Source organism: Coloeus monedula (assembly GCF_965178545.1).
Source record: "Coloeus monedula genome assembly, chromosome: 26".
Taxonomy (NCBI): Eukaryota; Metazoa; Chordata; class Aves; order Passeriformes; family Corvidae; genus Coloeus; species Coloeus monedula.
The window spans coordinates 4127510-4147730 of NC_138806.1; the positions used below are offsets into that span (position 1 = coordinate 4127510).

General features: G+C 62.6%; 1 protein-coding gene across 3 annotated transcripts; it reads left to right on the forward strand.

Annotated features, from left to right (window-relative positions):
* The first annotated feature begins 979 nt into the window (after nt 1-979).
* LOC309582296 (junction plakoglobin) lies at nt 980-18481 on the forward strand. Of its 3 annotated transcripts, none has more exons than XM_082297372.1 (15): nt 980-1006; nt 10392-10624; nt 11574-11827; nt 12055-12293; nt 12711-12912; nt 13324-13468; nt 13838-13941; nt 14921-15259; nt 15645-15800; nt 15929-16048; nt 16209-16359; nt 16483-16604; nt 16863-16902; nt 17237-17404; nt 17639-18481. In XM_082297372.1, the coding sequence occupies exons 2-14, from the start codon at nt 10399-10401 to the stop codon at nt 17380-17382; spliced, it is 2244 nt and encodes a 747-aa protein (XP_082153498.1). In that variant the 5' UTR covers nt 980-1006; nt 10392-10398; the 3' UTR covers nt 17383-17404; nt 17639-18481. The 3 variants fall into 3 exon arrangements, with proteins under 3 accessions (XP_082153498.1, XP_082153499.1, XP_082153500.1); XM_082297373.1 differs by lacking the exon at nt 980-1006 and adding an exon at nt 1148-1204; XM_082297374.1 differs by lacking the exon at nt 980-1006 and adding an exon at nt 1185-1247.
* Nucleotides 18482-20221: the final 1740 nt, after the last annotated feature.

The following is a 20221-nucleotide window of genomic DNA, read 5'->3' on the forward strand; positions in this document are numbered from 1 at the left end:
AAGGCTGCAGGAAGCGATGGGTTACACGGTGAAGGCATCATTGCGCTTCCCTGACACCCTCGACCTTGACCAAGAGGGAACATGAATGAGATTTCTGGCTGACACCTCAGCTGCGCTGTGCCCTGCCCTGCCATGTCCTGCCGTGCTGTGCCGTGTGCCCATTTCCTTGTGCCGGGAGCTGTCTCGCTGTGCTCCGGATCTCCCGCTCAGCGCTCAGAGATGAATTCCCTTTTTCTTGCCGGTGCGTTGGAAGCTCTGTCTCTCACCTCCCTCCGGAGCTGAGAATCCCCGCCTGGCAGCGCTCACAGCCAGACGTGGCAGGGGACCGTACAGGCAGCGGGGGTGCAGGATGCTCCCTCCTTATCCTCACCCGGGGTCGAATCCTCCTACTCCCCACACCTGGGGGTCCCGAGGTGGGCTGGAACCTATCCAATGGATGACTCGGCCACTGGATGACGGCGGCTTCGCCCGGAACGCGGCGGCAGCACCCGGCTGGACCGGTCCGGCGGGACCGGGGTGACGCAGCGCCGGCAGCCCCGAGCCCTTCCCGAACGCCTCTTCCTGCCGCCCCCGCGCTCCAGCCCCGGGGGTCCCCACACGGCCCGGGGGGGTCCCCGCACGGCCCGGGGGGGTCCCCGCGCCCCCGGCCCTGCCCAGGGGCGGGTCCCGGCCCCGCCCCAGCCCCACCTGGCCACGCCCACTGACGTCACCCAGGTGGTCCCCTCGTTGCCGCGCCCTTCCTCTCCCGCCGCCGCGCCCCGCGCGCCCCGCCCCGCTGTCCAATCAGCTGCGGGAGGGGGGCGGGGCGGCCGCGCCCCCGCCAATGGGGAGCGGATAAACACCTCCGGCGGGGGCGGGGCCCGGCGGGCCGAGCGGTTGATGGGCGTGCGGGGGAGCCAATAGCAGCGGGGCGGCGCGGGGGCGGGGCCTGCGGCGGGCGGGGCGGGGCGCGGGGCGCTGCTCGCCTTTTGTTCGGGCAGGAGCGGGCGGGCGGCGGAGAGCGACGGTGAGCGGGGCCGGGGCATCGGGGGTCGGGCGGGGAGGGACGGTGAGGGGGGGCTGGCGCACCGAGCACGGGGAGTGATCGTGAGCGAGGCCGGCGCACCGGGCACGGGGAGCGACGGTGAGCGGGGCGGGGCACCGGGCACGGGGAGCGACGGTGACTGGAGCCGAGTCAGCGAGCATCGGGCGTGGGGAAGCGACGGTGAGCGGCGATAGGCCAGCGGAACCGGGCAGGGATCGCTCTGGTGAGCGGGGACGGGTCCGGAGGACCGGGCTGGCGGAGATCGCGGCGGGGAGCGGTCCGGTGAGCGGAGTTGGGGCGGCCGGAACGGGGCCAGGGCTGTGGCCGTCGGTCGTTCCGGGCTGAGCTGCACCGGCGCCGTGCGGGTTGCGCCGTGCGGGGCTGGGGAGCGGCCGTGCCCGGGGCGGGGAGGACCCGAGTGTCCGGACCGCGCAGTACCGTGCGTCCCGGCTCGGCTCCGATGCCGCCGTCTGGGGCAGGGCTGCCCGTGAGCTCGGCCGGTCGCGCGCGGGGCCAGTTGGGCGGGTCCCCGGGGCTCCCGTGGGCGGCCGGGCTGCCCTGGGCTGTCCCAACCCCTTCCCAGTGCCGCGGGAGCCAGTTTAGGAGTCGCGGCTCCGCGCTCCGGTGCGAGGTGGCGACTCTGTCCCCATCCCCGGCCCCGCCCGGAGCTGCCTCTGGGCGGGCGAGGCCCTGGCACGGCGCTCGCCCGGTGCTGTGGGGCTCTTACGCAAACTGGGCTGCTCCGTGCCCAGAGTCACACCTGGGGACACCGCGTGCTGTTCTCGAGGCCACCGCGGAACGCCTCGGCGTCGCCGTCCCTACCCGCGGGGCCGGGGCTACCCTTCGCCTACCGCCGGGCATGTGGGATCTGGGGGCTGAGAGGGCAGAGGGGGATGCGGGTGACCTGACATCACCCAGACAGCCCCCCGCGGGTTAGGGGTGCTGGGCACATTGTGGACGGGGGGTCCCAGCTGAACCCCTGACAGCGGATATCCGCACCGGGAAACGGCGGGGGGAGCGAAACTTGGCTGTTCGTCTGATGTTTAGAGAGGAGAGAGCGCTCTAATTGCGTTCGCTGAGTGATTAGCTTAATTAATCAGGTTTACAGCACAGATGAAAGGATAATGCTGAAATGTTGCTGGGAGTTGCCCGGAGAAGGCAAACGTGGGCTGTCATACGGGCAACGAGGGGAGACGTGTGCTGGGAGAGGAGCGTGAACGCTCAGGAGGGCACGCCTGCTGCTGGGGACGGGACAGGGTGACCTGCACCACCGTCGTGCCTGCACGGGTGTGAAGGCGTCAGCCTGCACCCTCTCCAGCCAGGCTGTAAGTCCTCGCACCCCCGGCTTCCCCGTAACGCTGTTGGAGTGCCTGGGTGAGTCCCATGTCTGGCTTGATGTTCCCTTTCAGCTTCCCCATACCAGAAGGGTGGTGGGGGCTGGGGACGCCCCGTGTCACAGCCCCCTCGGTTGCTTCACCTCCTGCTCCAGCCCACGTCGTGCTGGTTTTGGCACTGGTGCCAGCCCCGACGCTCGCGGGTCTGGTGTCCGTCTGCCATCGGCTGGTGGGGAGCCGGGGGCGCAGCGTCTCGCTGCCAGCTGCCGCGGGGATGGGGCTGGAGCGGTGCCGGGGGCGTTTGCTCCGGGCTGTCACCGCATCCAGGGCAGGTGCAGTGTCCGCGGGGGCTGCTCCAGGCTCCGCTCTCGGAGTGTCCGGCCCAGCCGGAAACGGCGATGGGAAAATTATAGGGGTCCATTTCTGTGTCCTTGTCGGTGTCGGAGCTGGCTGGAAGGGTGCAGGGCACCCACTGGAACTGTGTTTGCACATCTGAAGCCTGTGATCGCTCATTGTTTTGGAGGATTTCCTTGAAGTGCCATGAAAAACGCATTTTACTGCTAATTTGGCTTAAACAAGTTGGCCATCAGGACGGGGAGGCACAGAGCTCCTGGCCGCGGTGGCTGCTCCCTCCTAGCACCGTGGCTGCTGTGCGGGAGCAGGGACAGCCGTGGGTCCCCAGGGCTCAGGGCGCTTGGGGAAGGTGGGGCGGCCGCGCGGGGCCCTCCCTCAGACAATGGCGTTACATTCTATTGTCTGGGCGATGTGCCGTGTCCTTGCCGGCTCCAGGAAGCGCGTTCATCCCCGGGGGTGGGGGGGGAACGAGCCGGGCTGCTGGGAGGGGTCTCCTGGGGCTGGGTGTGCGAGTAGTTTGTGCAGCGTGCCTGGAGCCTCCGCGGCAGCGCGGGTGAGTCGTGGCCGGGCTGCAGCCGGGGACCTTGGGGAATGTCCCCTGTGGTCCCGGTGCCGCATTTCAGTGTCTCATTCGCTGCTGCCCTAATCCCATTAACTCACCCCTTTGTTTCCCCCACCTGAAACCCTTACTCAGCCCTCGCAGCCGGGCAGGCACTGCGGTACAGCTGCACGGCTCCTGCAGCTCAGCTCGTTCCCGGGAGGACGGTTTCCCTTCAAGACTGTGGTTTGGTGTGGGAGCGCTTGATGGGATTTGGCTTTTTATCACACTTCCAGATCTCCGGGATTTAAGACGGCGCTTTTGCCGGGCGCGCTGCCGCTCGCAGATGGCAGAGCCTGGGAGCGAAGCTGCCCTTGGCCCCGCTCTGCAGGCTGGGGGAGCAGAGCCTCTGCGTAGAGAACTTGCAGAACTTTAATTGCAGCATCTGTACCGACGCTTGTGCTGGTTTTGAAGGTTTAAATTAGACTGGTTTCTAATTAACAGAAGTTAAAAAGAAATGTAGTATCTATTACAATAGTAAAAGCCTACCTCGGAATTCAGATGATGCTTCCCCAACTAGACAGGGTGTGTGGGCACCCAGCATCACTCAGAGCTGGGGGTAGGTGGTCACTCTCAGTCCTGTGGGGTGTCCCAAGTGGGTCTGTGTGAATGGAAACAGCTGGGGATGGCAGCTCGGGAGGACACCAGGGCTGCGCTGGTGCCTTGAATCGCATTCTCTTCTCTGAGAGGGCTGGTTTTACCCCTCTTTGCTCATGGACACTATTTGATGAAGTGGTGGGCAAGGCGGTGGGAAGGTGCAGCCTCTCCAAAAAGGCTTAAAACTTGACCTGAACACTAGGTCTGTGCTTAAACAGGGCTGGCTTTGCAGCCACACCCGGCTCGTCGATGGCTTCGGGGGGGGAGGTGAAGATGTTTCTATTTAAGCAGAGATTTGAAATACCCTTCTAAATACACCAGCCTCGATGGGTTCTGCTGCGGCTGCTGGCGGGCCTGGAGGCATCCTGGCACGCCTTGGACTCTCGGCTCCGGAATCGCTTTGGAAACAAGGCAGGAGCCCTGTGCCGCGGCTGCCGGGGCTTGTCGGGCAGCCCGTGACATCTGTGCTGTCTGTTCCCAGCGAGTCCTCGGCCCCCTTCCCAGACCCGGGGCTGGTGGTGAAGGAATGCTCGGTGTTTTCCCAATATCCCACGCTTGGCTGATCAGACTGGGAGGGGGTGGCAGTGGCAGTGCCCTCCAGGGGGGCTGCCCCGGTGCTGTCGAGGGGCACAGAACCTGTGGGGTGGGTGCGCTGGGGTCCTGTGTGGCTTTTGGGGGTGGGTGGCTGGACAAAACGCGGGGGGGAGAGACCTTTGGCTGCTGGCAGAGCCTGCCGTAATCGTGGTGACGCGCGGGCAGAGCCCTGGTGACAAATCATTAACTTGCTCCGACAGGCCGGGTGCTGACGGCTGTTGGTGATAATTTCTTGTGAAGCGTCTGAACTTTGCAGCTGTAATGCAACCGGATGGAGAAATTAAGCCGGGGCTCAGCACCTCTGTGCCCCTCCCCACTGTCCTGGCTCCTCTGGCAGGGCCAGGTGGCAAACCCTGTGTCCTGGATGCCATGGCTGGAGCTGGGAACAGCCTGCAAGGTCCAGAGCCTGCAATTATAGTGTTCTTAAAGAACAACTTGTTCTTTGTGCTCATTGAAACAAAATAATGATTTTGATTTTTTTTATCCAGATGGAGTAATTGTGATTAATCTCACCATGCCAGTTCGCCTTTCCATGGACAAGTGGCAAATTCCCATCTTTCCCTGACATGATTCTAATGAAATCGGCAAACTCTAACTGAGGAAGGGATGAACCCGTGTGGGTCATCCTGCTCCTGGTGCCTCTGCAGCTGGAGATGTCTGTGCCAGCAACTGGGGATGTGGGGAGGGGGATGCGCTGCCAGAGACCCCACAAGGGGTCTTTGGCAGGTGAGTGTCCGTGGGAAAACCTTCCCTGGGCTCAGGGTCCTGCTGTGGGCACTGCCCCTTGCACAGGAGTGGGGGGTGGGTGTCATGCCCAGTGCTGTGCGTGCGCTTGCAGTGGGAGAGCACTTGATGGATAATACTGTGTCGTTTTGTGATGTGACGTGCCAAAACATCACAGCCTGGGCCTGGCGTGTGCTGGAGCTGTCAGGAGCTGTTAATTCAGGTGCGGGCGAGGCATTTTGGGGACATGCTCTGGGTTGATGGAGAGCATCAGCTGAGCGCAGCAGGTCGTGGCAGAGTTGCCGCCTTCTGGGGCTGCTCTGCTGCCAGAGCCTGGTCAGGGTGTGCAGCACCCCCAGTAACAGGAGCTGGGACTTTGCATGGGTGGGACATTCAGCAGCTCAGATGTAACAACACCATGGTAGATGAAATATAAAAAAGGTTTTAGAGCCCCCTCCAGTGAAGGAGCCTGGATCTGAAGCTCCCGCACCCCATGGCCCTTCTGAAGTGCCCCGAAGTTGTCAGAGCTGATGGGGCAGCAAGGAGACATTCTGGACCTGGGAACATCCATGCACAAAGGCCATGGGCTCCTTTGTGTGCAAGGCCAGGCCAGTGGTTTTGCCTGCTCTAACGAGAGGCTGATCCCCCACTGCTGTCTCCTCCTCATTAAACTTCAAGCTGCTCTCGTTCTCCTTTGAATTCTTCCACTCATCTTCCCTGTAAAGCCCCATTGAAAGGGCTCCTGGTGCCGGGATCTGACTCGAACGCTTCCCATTGATGCGGGTGAGGTCTTGACAAGCTCCTTTCTCTGTCTGCTCCTGCTGTGTGTTCCTGAGGATCCTCTTCAAAATCACTGAAGCTTTTGTACAGCGTCTGCAGGGGCTTCGTTAGCGGCTGCCCCAGCTTCGTCAGCCCTTGGTGTCGCTTCAGAGCAGCTTTGGCCAGGGGTTGTGGGTGTTGGGGGACTTCAAGGTGCATCTCTTCAGAGTGCATCAGGCTCTGCGTGCCCTTGTCTGTGGGAAGACTCTGCTGTGGCTGCCGAGGCCAGGGCTGTCTGAGCAGGCAGTTGCTAATCCCCGGCCGCTCCAGGAAGGGGGGACCGGAGATGGCTTGTGTGTAGCGTAAGTGCTTCTAAAATAGAGTCTTTTCTTGTGCTGCATTTATTGAATTGCCTTAACTGCCTCTTCCCTTTCCTTAAAAACCTCAGTGACTGTAATTGCAGCCACTTGCACGCTCCCACCACCGAGCTCAGCCCCTCACATGCTGCGGCTGCATGAGGGGCCCCCCCAGTACTGTTGCACTTTGCTCCTGGAGGGTGTGAGTGAGGATGGGGCTCTGGGGGGGCTCCAGCAGCCCCCTGCTGGCACCCACACTTGCACGTGATGAGCTCAGGTTGCCCCTCACACCCACTGACCCTGGGACCCAGTGCCTGGTCCTGCACAGCCCCTGCCTGGGGCTTGTGAGTGTGCCCTGTGCCCCCCACCTGCTCCCTTTGGAGTGACCCCACATTGAGGATCACAGCTGCTCACCCCAGGGACTGCTGCTCCCTGAGAAGCCCCTGGGCAGTAGATACTTCTGCATGAAGCAGTGCTCATGGCTTTCCTGCTGCTGTTCTGGGCAGCTCAGCCCTGTCTGCCGGCTGTGTCCTGCCTGGTGAGGCTGAAGGCTTCACAGCAGCTGGTGAGAAGGACTAGGCAGGCCTGGGGCTGCATGTTTGCCAGAGACTTCCTCCGCAGACGGTGTCCCGGGGGGCCGGTGCTGCTTGGACGCCGATCAAATGGCTCTGGGGGCGGATGAGCCGCTGGCCGGTGCCCGACAGCCGCGGGAGCTTCCTCTGCCTTCCTGGCTGCGGGAAGTGGTGGGAGAGGGATTAACCTTTTCCTGGCAGTGCCCTGCTTGAATGACTGAAGCCCCTGCCTGTCCTGCATCCCATGGCTGAAGCCCCCCAGGTATCTTGGCCCCTTCCCTAAGATAGGGTGGGAGCAGGCTGGAGATTCTCCCCAAACCTGTTGTCCCCTCTGAGGGGTCCCCCACATCTGCCCCACTGTTTCCTGGGGGATTTTCTCACTGTTCCCAGGAGCGAGTCATGTTTCCCTGGGGTCCAGGTTTGTGTGGAGTGGGGCTCAGGTGAGGTCTGGTGGCACTGTTCTGCCCTCACTGTTCTCCCCTTCCTGCTTTGCCAGCCTGGGGGGGGGGGAAGATAAGGGCTGGGCTCAGCAGCAATTGTCCTGCCCACAGGCCTGATGTGGGAGGGCTGGAGCCCACCCAGACATGCCCCCTGCTTCATGGCTGACCCTCCAGTGTGGGTATTTTCACGTGTGCCTGAAATAACTCCCTGCTTCTCCCTCCTGCATGAGGGTCCTGCCCAGCTACAGCACTTCCCTAGAAGCAGTGCCAGGGAATGGGTCCTGATAAGGGGAAGCCAGGTATAACCATCATGCTGGTGCCGCTGTCACTGAGTCTGCTGAGGAGGAGAGAGGACACCTGAGGACAGAGCCAGGCTGTGGAGGATGGGGGAGAAGCTTGTGTCAGTGTCTGCCCCTCACTGGGTGATGAGCAGGGCACGCTTGTCACAGGGTTCAGAAAATGTCACTGCTCACCATAGGAGTGTCTGACATTTGCTCCGCTGGCCCTGTCAGCTCGGGTGCTGTTGGCCTCTCTGGTCCCTGTGGTGATGAGCAAACGCTGTTAGGGGGATGCTCAGGGGAAGGACAAATGCTGTGTTTAGTGAAGTGCCCGTGGCTCCTGGTCCCGCTCTCCTGCTTGGAGCTTGTCTGGGGCCGATCACCAGAGCTCATGTCTGAGCTTGAGGAGCTGTGCTGGCTTTTGATGTCCCTGGGTGCCGCGGTGCAGACGGAAGGGGTGGCTCATGCATAATGCAAGGCTCTGTATGGTGTCTGAGCCCAGCTGCTGGAGGTTTGGAAAATTAAGTGCCTGTCTGATGCCTGTAAATTTTGGAGTGGATGTCACTGCTGAGCAGTGGTGCAGCAGCATCAGCCCCTGCCAGATCTGTCTTGCTGCTGCCCGGGGTCCCTGCCCCGTCTCTGGTCGTGTGATCTTTTCTCTCCTCCTGCCCACCTTGTCCAGGTCAGCTTTCCAGTGTTTGCCTGGAGTGTTGGGGCCCTGTTGCTGGGGCTCTGCATGTGGGATGGGTGCCGGCTCACCCAGCTCCTGCACCGTGGTGACGTGCCCCGTCAGTGCCACAGAGCCCTCTCCTGCCTACCACTTCCACACTTCATAAGGCATGACTATTGCTTCTCTTTGAGCTTCCCGACACAATTTGGAGACTCTGCCAACCATGGCCGGGATGAGCCAGCTGAAGGACTTGCCCTCCCAAATACCAATGCAGCAGCACACAAGTGCGGGTGTGCAGCACCGCGGCACTCCCAGCTCGGCACTGGGGCTCTCCCGGCCCATCCCTGCTGCGACGCGGGGTGGGGAGCAGAGTTGCCTCTCCTCTCGCCCCTGGCACCATGTGTCACACGCTGTCCTGCCCCACTGATCCTGTCCCAGCTCCCACCCGCCGCGGGAAGGCCCTCCATCGCCTGACCACCGTGCATTATGCACAGCCCATTATAGCTGCTCTGAGTCTGCCAGTGCTGCTTGACAGCTCAAAAAAAAAATATCGGATTGGCAGGAGCAGCGCCCTGCCGCGGCTCCGGGAAGGCGGCTGGGGCTGGACGCGGGGGGTTGCGGGATGCACCCAGCCGGGGGGGGGACGAGCGTGGCGGGGCTCCTGATTCCCATCTGGCCGCTGCCCCCGCGAATGAGGGCTTGGGATTCCTCCCTGCGAGCGCCGGCCTGTGCAGCTGCCGAGGGCTCAGCCGCTCCTTGGGAACAGCCGGCAGCGGTGGGACGAGCCGTGCCAAGCCCGTGCGCGCCGTGCCCCGCCGGGACGCCCCACGGAGCCGCGTCCTCGGCCACCACCCGACGCCCTGACTCAGCCGCCGGCCTGGCGGGGGGCTCAGCTCCGTCTCCTCGCTCCCCCAGGAGGGTGCTGGGGCCCGAGGCTGCCGCCCCAGCCCGGCTGGTCCCTGCGGGTTCCGTGCTGTGCCCGCGGCTGGAGCGGAGCCAGGGGCGCGCGGCCGCCCCGGTCCAGCCCGGCGCAGGAATCGGGGCCGGTGCAGGTGGTAATTAGGCTGTTTGGAAGTGGGTGCTGCTGCGCCCAGGTATGCCGGGCGGCAGCTGCTCCCTTCGCTGCTTATCGCCTCTGAAACTCTGACTCATTCCACTCCTGCGCGGCCGGGAAGGGATAGGAATTCTGGCGGGTGCCTGGGTGATGGGTCAGCGGAGGGCTGGGCGGGTGCTGTCTCCATCCCTCCCTCCCTGCCTGCCTCTGACCCTCCCTCCCTGCCTGCCTCCATCCCCCCAGGCCGTGCCGGAGGCCTGGATGCAGGGCTGGTGACTCACAGCCCTGAGTGAGCTCAGGCATTAATCCGTGAGCCGTCCTCCCTCCCCTTGTATCCCCAAATTAAAGACAAGGGAAGCCCAGCCCTGCTTGCAGCAACCTTGGCTGGTTTGTCCTGAGTGTTGGGATGTGCCGGGCTGCCCTGTCCCAGTGCTGAGTGGGGAGTGCCCAGCCCCAGACCACACCGTGGGTGCCTGTGGTGCTGGGCACCCATGGGATAGCTGAGCCAGTGGCTTTGCCTGCTTATTTTAGGTGCTTTAGGAGTGTCCCAGGAAGCTTCTAAAAAAGTTCATTTTATACTTGGAGCTCCAGCCATATGGAGCTTGGAGCTCCTGGCGTGTCTCCAGCTCTTTGCAGGTCCTGTCTCTGGAAAGGGGTCTTAAAAAAGCTCGTGGGCAGCCAGGGGACCCTGGAGCTTGTGGTGTCCCACTGTGCCAGGCAGAGCCTGCCCACACCTTGGCCGAGGCAGTGGTGAGACACGGTGTTGTGAGACACAGCACTGTGAGATGCAGCCACGGTTCATGTCTGAACACGAGCAACAAAGTGCTGAGCTTTGGGTTCGTCATCCCGGTGCCGCCTTTCATCTCCTGTGGGGGAGGAGGGCAGATAGGGATCGGCTCCATCTGCTCGTGGGCTGCACAGGGGCCGGCTGCTGCACTGGGGGCTGCCGTGCCACTCAGGGGCAGGAGAGGGGCAAGAGGGTCCTGTGGTAACCTGGGCTCTCCTGGAGATGTAAACTCTCCCCTCTCCACCCCGCAGAGCAGCCATGGAGGTGATGAACATGATGGAGCAGCCGATCAAGGTGACGGAGTGGCAGCAGACCTACACCTACGACTCCGGAATCCACTCCGGCGTCAATACGCAGGTGCCCTCTGTCAGCAGCAAGTGCCTCGGGGACGATGACGAGGTGTATGGGAAGCAGTACACCATCAAGAAGACGACCACCACGAGTTACTGCCAAGGAGGGAACCAGGGCCAGAGCCAAGCGCAAGGTAAGGGGCTGTGGGGCACATCTGCGGGCTCAGCTGCTCAGCTCCTGCCTTCCTCTTCCTCCCCCGTAGCCATGCTGCTTCTGGGCACTCTTCCACGCTGGCTTCCACACCCTGGGAGTTGTTGCTGCCTAAAATACGCTCCCTCCTGTCCTCCTTCCCAGCGCCGAGAGGCTCTCGCGCGGGGGTGGTGCAGCCAGCCTGTGCTGGCGCTGAGCTGCGCACACATCCGAGCGCGCCAGCGGGTTGGCTTGAGATGGGAACAGCTGATCCCGGCCCACAGATCTGCCACCTGCTCTACTGCCTGTCTGCCTGCTGGGAAGCCTGTCCCAGTGTGGCTGCCAGAGCTGCCAGTGTGTGCCGTAACACCGCGCCGCTGCCACGGCTTCTCCCGCTGAGGCGAGGACGACACAGAGCCGCAGCCTGCAGCGAAGGAGATGCTTCCCCCAGCTTTATCCCCTCAAAGGGGGCTGGTTTGTTCTGCTTGCCTGTGCAGTTCCCTGTCAGCAATAGGCCCTGGAAGGTTTATTTGCCAGCTCCCGCGGGGATCAGAGTCCCCCACGGGACCCTGTGCCGTCCCTTTGCTGCAGAGGTGGGGACCATGGGTGGCTACTGCAGTATCACACCTCAGCATCCTCTATGGGGAAGGCCTCAGTGTTCTCCTTTTTTCCAGTGCCAGCTGGTCCCAAGTTGCAAATATCCTTAATTTTTTAATTAATGGGCCTTGTGTGACAACTGCCTCATCATGCTGCCTAATTGAGTGTTGTCTTATCTCTGTGCTGCCGTATCTGTTTACGCTTTGAAGCTCCAGCTCTGTGCAGAGCGTGCTGGGACTGCTGACGTGGCCGGTGTTGCTGCGCTAAGCTCTTGCTCATCTAGTTGGGATTGGGAAGCAGGGCTGGGAGCGCTGCCTGGAGAGAGCCTAACGCTGCCTCCCTGTCCACCCCTGCAGCGGACATGGAGGCTCAGCTGGCCATGACCCGTGCCCAGCGTGTCCGGGCTGCCATGTACCCCGAGACAGTGGAGGACCGCTCGCTTCTCATCACCACCCAGCTGGAGGGGCAGCAGACCAATGTGCAGCGCCTGGCAGAGCCCTCCCAGATGCTGAAGTCAGCCATTGTGCACCTCATCAACTACCAGGATGATGCTGAGCTGGCCACACGTGCCATCCCAGAGCTCACCAAGCTGCTCAACGATGAGGACCCGGTAAGGAACTACGTTTGCTGTATGTGTCTCTGGGCTTTCAGCTGCTGCACAGAGGGGCTCCCATCCCTGTCAGGCTCTGTGGCCGTGTCTATCTCCTTCCTCTTGGCCAAACTCCTGGTTGCCTCCGCCCTGCACCAGCACTGAGCCCACCTCTGCCCACCCATGTCACCTCACAGCCTGTCCTTGCTGTGGGACCTCTTCCCACGCGCTGGCTCCTCTCCCTCCAGGTGGTTGTCAGCAAGGCAGCCATGATCGTCAACCAGCTCTCCAAGAAGGAGGCGTCGCGCCGCGCGCTGATGCAGTCGCCGCAGATCGTGGCGGCCGTGGTCCGCACCATGCAGAGCACCAGCGACCTGGACACCGCCCGCTGCACCACCAGCATCCTGCACAACCTCTCGCACCACCGCGAGGGCCTGCTCTCCATCTTTAAGTCTGGTGGCATCCCGGCCCTCGTCAGGATGCTGAGGTACACAGTGGTGGTGGGGACTCCAGGGGGGATGGCAGAGCCTGGCAGCCCCTCCTGGGCTGGGAGCAGAGGAAGGGAGGGCTCATGCTGCCCTCAGCATGGGTCCTCCTGCTCACCAAAACAAGGGAGTGGGAGACTGTGAGCCTGTGAAAACCCCTAGGGTTTGCTGCGTAAGGAGCCTGCATGGGGGCAGGAGGAGGGGAGCAGCTACATCCCCCCCTGCCCTGACCACAGAGATGGGGCTCAGGCTCTGACGTGTCCCTTCCCTGGGGCCATGCAGCACGGTGGGCTTGCATGGGGCCTTGCTGAAGGGTGTTGCTGGATGCTGGGCTCGGGGGCAGCCCTGGGAGCTCTACTGCAGCCTGGTGAGTTTGGTGTAGTTCCTGCACTGATGTGGTGTGTGCTGCCCGCCCGCAGCTCGCCCGTCGAGTCGGTTCTCTTCTACGCCATCACCACCCTGCACAACCTGCTGCTGTACCAGGAGGGGGCCAAGATGGCCGTGCGTTTGGCCGACGGGCTGCAGAAGATGGTTCCCCTGCTGAACAAGAACAACCCCAAGTTCCTGGCTATCACCACTGACTGCCTCCAGCTGCTGGCCTACGGGAACCAGGAGAGCAAGGTGGGATGGGGATCCCAGACTGACTGCGGCACGGGGAGGGCAGCAGGGGGGTGGTTGCCCAGCTTTGCACCTCACAGATCTGCAGGAGGCAGCGGTGGAGACCCCACCATCTCATGTGTCCCTGGCGAGGTGACCGGAGCATTCCTGCATGCCAAGGGGTTGGAGCTCCTGCCTGGCTTGTGTCCTGGCATGAGCTGGGGAATCCGGAGAGGGAGTCCCAGCAGCCCAGGGCTGCCACACCCCAACCCTCCATTCTCAGTGCCCCATCCCTGGAAGCGTTAAAGGTCAGGTTGGACGGGGCTTGGAGGAACCTCATCTAGTGGAATGTGTTGCTGTCTGTGGTGGAGGGTGGAACTTGGTGGTCTTTAAGGTCCCTTCCAACCCAAACTGTTCTGGGATTCTGTCTTGCAGCTGATTATTTTGGCCAACGGAGGACCCCAGGCCCTGGTGCAGATCATGCGCAGCTACAACTATGAGAAGCTGCTCTGGACCACGAGCCGCGTGCTCAAGGTGCTGTCGGTGTGTCCCAGCAACAAACCTGCCATCGTTGAGGCTGGTAAGAGAGGCTGGGGCAGAGCTGCAGGAGGATGGATGGTGGTGTCAGGGTGATGCGGCTGAGGACGTGTCCTGCCGTGTGTCTGGGGGATGGGCAGATGTCTGGCACAGCCGGGTGAAGCCACCTGTGCTGGCCTGGATTCCTGCTGGGAAGGCTACTGAGGCATGTTCCTGGCACTGTGTGTGGGCAGGATCCATCCTGGCTGTCCGAGAGCTCTTCACACACCACGTTTGGCCTCTGCCAAGCCATGAGACTGCTCCATGTACAGGAGCATTGGCCAATGCCCAGCCCATGCAGCCCTGCTGCCGCTCACTCGTCCTCCTGCTGGGATGGCTGAGGGTGCTCACAGGGCTGTCCCCTTCCCTGCAGGTGGCATGCAGGCATTGGGCAAGCACCTGACCAGCTCCAGCCCCAGGCTGGTCCAGAACTGCCTGTGGACCCTGCGGAACCTTTCTGACGTGGCAACCAAACAGGTGAGTCTGCGGGACCCCTGGCTGTGCTTCAGCGCCGCGTTTCGGAGCCGTGGCCGTGCCGGGTGCTGGGCTGCTCATGCCAGGCTGAGTCCAAAGCTGTGTGTTCCCCGTTCCATGAGCTGCAGCAGCACGTGTGCCTGGCGGGGTGAGGGGATGCCCCTCTGTGCCCAAGTTACCCTGCAGCAGGGCTTGCCCTGCCTCACAGTGGGCTGCTCACTGCCCGTGGCCCTGCCAATGCCAGCTGGCTGCCAGCACTCCTGCGTGTCCCCAGTGTGGGGCCGAGGCCACCGCGGTCACTCAGCGGGTGTCACCGGAGTTTGCTCTGGCTCGGGAGCCCTGTCAGCCTGGCCTGGGCTGGCTGCCTGCCCGGCTCCTGTGGGAGCTGCCAGCAGAGCAGCTGCCAAGACTGTTGTGCCCTGCAGCCAGTGCAGAGGTGACCCCAGCCCTGCTCTGGGTCTGCTCTCCCAGCCCTTTGCTGCCTCCTGATGAGTTTTCCCATCTGCTGGGGCCGCTCCATGTGGATTAGCTCTGATGCAGCCTGGAAACTATTTTGGCTGTCATAGAACCATCCCTGGCTCTGATGACTGAAGGGTTGAAGGAGGACGTGGTCGTGGCGCTTTAACTCCTTCCTGTCCCTCTGTTGGCTGCTGGCCAGCATGGCCAGGACTGGGGTCACTCTGTCACCGTGTGGGGAGTGCTGGCGGGGGCATGGGAAGTGTGATTCCAGCAGGGAAAAGCTGCTGGAGACATTAAACTCTGAGTGAAACTGCACATGTCAGAGTGGCTGGGGCTCACCGTGAAGGAGCAGCTCCAGCTGTGGGAGATGGAAAAGGAGCTGTGGGGGGATGGAAAAGGAGCTGTGTGGGAGTCAGGAACACCGCCCATTGCTGCCTGCTGGGGGCACGTGGGGCCAGATGCGGGGCTGCAGCTTGGGTCTGGCTGTGTGTGCTGCTCTCACCTCCCGTCCCCATTCCTGCAGGAGGGCCTGGATGGCGTTCTCAAGATCCTGGTGAACCAGCTGAGCTCTGATGATGTGAACGTGCTGACCTGTGCCACTGGCACCCTCTCCAACCTGACCTGCAACAACAGCAAGAACAAGACACTGGTGACACAGTCAAACGGGGTGGAGGCCCTGATCCACACCATTCTGCGGGCAGGTGACAAGGAGGACATCACCGAGCCGGCCGTCTGCGCCCTGCGGCACCTCACCAGCCGGCACCCCGAGGCCGAGATGGCGCAGAACTCGGTGCGGCTCAACTACGGCATCCCTGCCATTGTCAAGCTCCTCAACCAGCCCAACCAGTGGCCACTGGTTAAGGTAAGGGGCCAGAGGGAGGTTGGGGGCAGGATGAGGCCGGTGCCTGGGCTGGAGCGAGCCCCTGGCTGCTGTTCCGTGGTGGGATGGGCTGCTGAGGGGGTCAGCAGCTGGTGCCGTGCATGGAGTGATGGTGGCTGCTCCTGTTGGGTCATGTCCCTGACAGTGGCTGATGATGGAAGTGGCTCGTGCCCGGTGCTCGTTGGAATCAATGCTCAGCCTGTGGAGGGGATGGATCCAGTGCTGGGCACAGCTGAGTCAGCCTGCACCACAGAGGGGATGGGGTGGGACAGATGGGGAGGGGTCCAGCCAGTGGGTGTCTTGGGGAACACATGCTGTTCTGACCCACAGCTGAGACAAATATCTCCTCCCTCCTCCTCTCCTCCAGGCTACCATAGGCCTGATCCGCAACCTGGCCCTGTGTCCGGCCAACCATGCCCCGCTGCAGGAGGCTGCTGTCATCCCCCGCCTGGTCCAGCTGCTGGTCAAGGCTCACCAGGACGCCCAGCGACACGTGGCTGCCGGCACACAACAGCCTTACACGGTGAGTCCCCACCCCCCTGCCCTGCTCCCAGCACAGCCTGGCACCCCAAAACCCAGCCTGTCCTCGGGGGTACTCTGTGCCCACACTTCAGGTGGCTGTGCCCTGGCTGAGCTCTTGTTCCCTGGCAGGATGGAGTGAAGATGGAAGAGATCGTGGAGGGTTGCACAGGGGCACTGCACATCCTGGCCCGGGACCCCATGAATCGCATGGAGATCTTCCGCCTCAACACCATCCCTCTCTTCGTGCAGGTCAGGCCTGTGGGGACACGGGGGCTGCACTGGGCCACCTCCTGCCCAGCCTGCACAGGGAGCTGCAGCCCTGGGCTGATGGCCCCATGGATCGGAATGTGCCCAGAGCACAAGGGCTCCTTGCTGGCTGCTTCACACGGCCGCTGATCTCTCCTGACAGCTCCTGTACTCGCCGGTGGAGAACATCCAGCGCGTGGCAGCCGGCGTGCTGTGTGAGCTGGCCCAGGACAAGGAGGCAGCAGATGCCATCGATGCCGAGGGGGCCTCGGCTCCTCTGATGGAGCTGCTGCACTCCCGGAATGAGGGCACAGGTGAGTGCTGCCATGCCAGGGGCTGTGCCAGGGGCTCTCCTGGCACCATCCCAGCTGGGGTTTCTGGGACTCTGGGCTGTAGGGATTGGCAGCAGGAGCTGAGGCTGCTGCCAATCCCTACAGCCACCTATGCGGCCGCTGTGCTCTTCCGCATCTCGGAGGACAAGAATCCTGACTACAGGAAGCGTGTCTCCGTGGAGCTCACCAACTCCCTCTTCAAGCATGACCCAGCAGCCTGGGAAGCGGTGAGCATCCCAGCAAGGTCTTTTCTCTGGGGAAGCCAGGGCCTCAGGGGATGGCCCCGTTCTGCTTCCAAAAGCTGCTGCCAGCACCTCCAGCCAGAGCTCAGGCAGTAGTGACAGTCAAACAGTGGGAGGTGGGAGGTGGGTGGGCTGTGGCCTCAGCTCCTGGGTCGTGGCACCCACTGGGACAGGGCTTGCCACCACATGGCCCCTGAGCATCGTGAGCATGAATCCCTTCAATTGTGCCACCTTCTTCCATAGGCTCAGAGCATGATCCCCATCAACGAGCCCTACTCAGATGGTGAGTATGGCTTGCAGGCTCCCCGTGGGCTGGGTTTTGGGGGGGCTGTTGCCTCATGTCACCAAGGCAGGCTGGTTTTAGAACCTCTTTCAGGTGGCTGCCAGTCAAGTGCCAGCCCTGTCTGCTGGGGATGGGGGGTACACGGTGGGATGCTCAGCTCCCAGGGAGCACACACACACAGCTGGTGCCCTTGGGCTAGGGAGTGGGGGGTCCCTTTTGCAGCACCACTTGTCACATGCTGCCCCGGGCGGTGGGGTGGGGGCGAGGAGGTGGCTGAGATCTGGAGAAGTCTTTGGCCGGTGGGAGCTGAGGTTGCCACATCCCTTCCCTGCAGAGCTGGACCCTGGTTACCGCCCCATGTACTCGGGTGACATCCCCCTGGACCCCATCGACATGCACATGGACATGGATGGGGACTACCCCATGGATGCCTACAGCGACGGCGTCCGAGCGCCCTTCGCTGACCACATGCTCGCCTAACCTGCCCGCAGCCCCGCACCAGGTACCTGCCAGCGCACCTGGGACGTGGGCTCAGCCCTGCGGCGGGATGAGTGGCTGGGGGAGGCAGGGCTGGCTGATGGCACCTGGCATGCTGGAGGGTCCCTGATGCCGCCACGGGGTCCCTGGCGCTGCCGTGGGTCAATGTCCCCATCAGCTGTGGGCTCAGGGGGTCTCAGGCTCTGGTCTCCTCCCAAATCGCCCCTCGGTGGATGACAGGAGTTCTCTGCCACTGCAGGTGTTCTCTCCATGCAGAAGAGGGTGGCCCCAGAGCTGAGCATTTGCGAGAAGGACTTGGGAGACAGAAGTGCCTGAGAAGACAAAACTTTTCCATTCCCACAAGAGGTTTTATTTTTCGATTTGTTTTCTTCGCTGTGGGTCTGTGGAGAAGGTCCTTCCTCCTGGGACTGCTTCGAGCACCTACTGCTGCATCCAGCATCCAAGATACTGTTTCTGAAGCTTTAAAACACAAACCCTGCACCGTTAGTGATCTTTCTTTGGCAAAATAGTCTTTTCTATGAATATATATTTCTTTTTTATTTTTAATATGGTGCCAGCGGCTTTTGCCGTCTTTAAGTTTGTGCTTTCTAACTTCCCCATGATTTGTTCTGCGTGTTAGTGTTCTAGGAGAGGAATCTGACATGAAAAAACCCTTTGCTTCCTGCAAACTCCAACTGAATCAGGCCAACCCAGAGTTTGCTGAAAGCAAAGAGTCCGTGTCCCAGGACCTTCGGGGTGTCTGAGGTTTAATTCTTTCCCATCAGCCACTGGGAGCTGACTTCGTGTCCCTGTCCTGCCAGTCCCCATAGAGGAGTGACTCCAGCATTAGGAACTGTGTCCTTGTACCGATCTTTGTTGCACATTTTAACCCGTTTCCCTTCTCTTTGGTGAGTGGTGTGTTTCCATCCCCTCCTCCCTTATCTAACGCATTTTTTAAAGAGGCTTTAGATCTGATGGTGGTTTAACACTCCAGCTGGAAAGGGATGGACAGTTACTGGAGTGTGGGTCAGGAATGGAAGATTTTATTATTTCTGTAAGTTGTTTTTGTATAGACCAAAGCAAAGAATAAAATAACCCCTGCAGCCCCGTGCTGCCCTGAGCCTGTTCTTCTGTCGGCTGGGGACGGTCCCTCGGGGCAGCCAGGGGAAGGCGAAGCCATCGCCCTCTGTGGGCCCATGGTGAGTCCCTCCGTGGGGCAGAGGGCTCTTGGTGGGCTCATTCCCATGCTTGGCACCTGCTTTGCCTGGCCATGGGCCCGGGCTGCCACAGAGCATGGCAGGACACCGAGGTTCATGTGCTGTGCTTGGGACAGGAGCAAGCGGGGACAAAGCAGCAGGAGCTGGTCTGGGACGTGGGACTGGGGGGAACATCCTGCCTGAGCTCAGCGCCGTGGCCGCAGCCAACCCCAGTGCTTGGGGAAGTGGATCTGCTTCCTGCCGCAGCCCGTGCCAGCACCAGCCATGAGCAAAACAACAGCTGCTTTCCGGGCAGTCCCAGCAGAACCCAGAGCACTTCCCAAGGGCAATGGGTCTGGGGTGGCTCATGGGATGAGGCTGGGGGCCAGACAGCCCTGGGCCTGCTGTGGCTGCTGCCAGAGCAGGAGACAATCAGTGACAGGCCTTGGCTCCAGCCCTGTGCGCCGGGAATGGGGGCCTGGGCCCCACCTTGTGGCTCGCAGTCAGCCCTGCTGCGGGTCACAGGGGTGTTCCTGCTGTCAGCTCTGGCTGTCCCCAAAGGGCCAGCGGGTTTGGAGATGCCCCAGAACATCTGTCCTAGGAGGGGTCGGGTCCTGCAGCCATCCTGGAGCCATGGGCAGGGATGTGCCCCCCGCGCACGTTGGGGCAGGAATGCACGTCCCGGTATCCCCAGTCCCACTGCGGCAGAGCTGCCAGGGGACATGTCCGGGATTGTTGGGGGAAGCGGAGCCAGAGCACACCGGGACCAGAGCAACCGGAGCTGCTTGCGGGGTCCTCAGGGAGCGGCATCCCCGGGTGGGCTCCGGGAGCGGTGGGACGGACCGCGGGTCCCGACATCCTCGGCCGCGCTCCGCACCTGCCGGGGAGCGGCTCTCGTTATCGGCAGGGCCCGGGAGCGATATCCGAGGGCTCCGCAGCCACGGCCGCGCCAGGAGCAGCGCCCAGCGTGTGTGGGGATTCCCCGCCCTGGGAAAAACCCGGCATCTCCCGCACTCCCGGGCGCACCGAGCCCTCGGCTCCCGCGGTGTCCCGCCCCACCTCCGGGGCGCACCCGGTGCCCGCTGTCACCGGGTGCGCTCTGCCTCCGGCTCTCATGGTGTCCCGCGTTCCCCCAGGCTGCCTTCGGGTACCCCAAATCTCCGGGCAGCTCCCGCGGGCGAGCCCCGGGCCGTGCCCAGCCGGTCCCCACCCGTCCCCTGGGAGTGTCACAGAGGGCGGCTGCCGCAGCCCCCGGAGAATTTGCCTCGTCTCTCCCCTTCTCACGGCGCTCAGCCGCTCCGCGGGAGGTGCCCGGGCAGGAGCTGCAGGACGGCACAGGGCAGGGCAGGGAGCAGCAGGCGCGAGTCTGCACAGGTAACCCGGGGCGGACTGAGCCGGGACCTTGCTCCTCCTGGCCCCTGTCCCATCGGTGCCGGGAGCACCGTCCTGCTCTCGCCCAGCTCCCGTGGGGCAGGTCCCCGGGTCATCGGCAGCCGAACGCTGGTGGAGGGGGGACAGTGGGGTTCGGGGTCAATGGGAGCGGGGGGCGATGGGAGCAGGGGGCGATGGGAGCTGCTCGCACGTGTCTGAACAAGGTTCCCCCGGGGAGAGTGAATGTACGTGCAGGAGCTGGGCCAAAAGCAGAC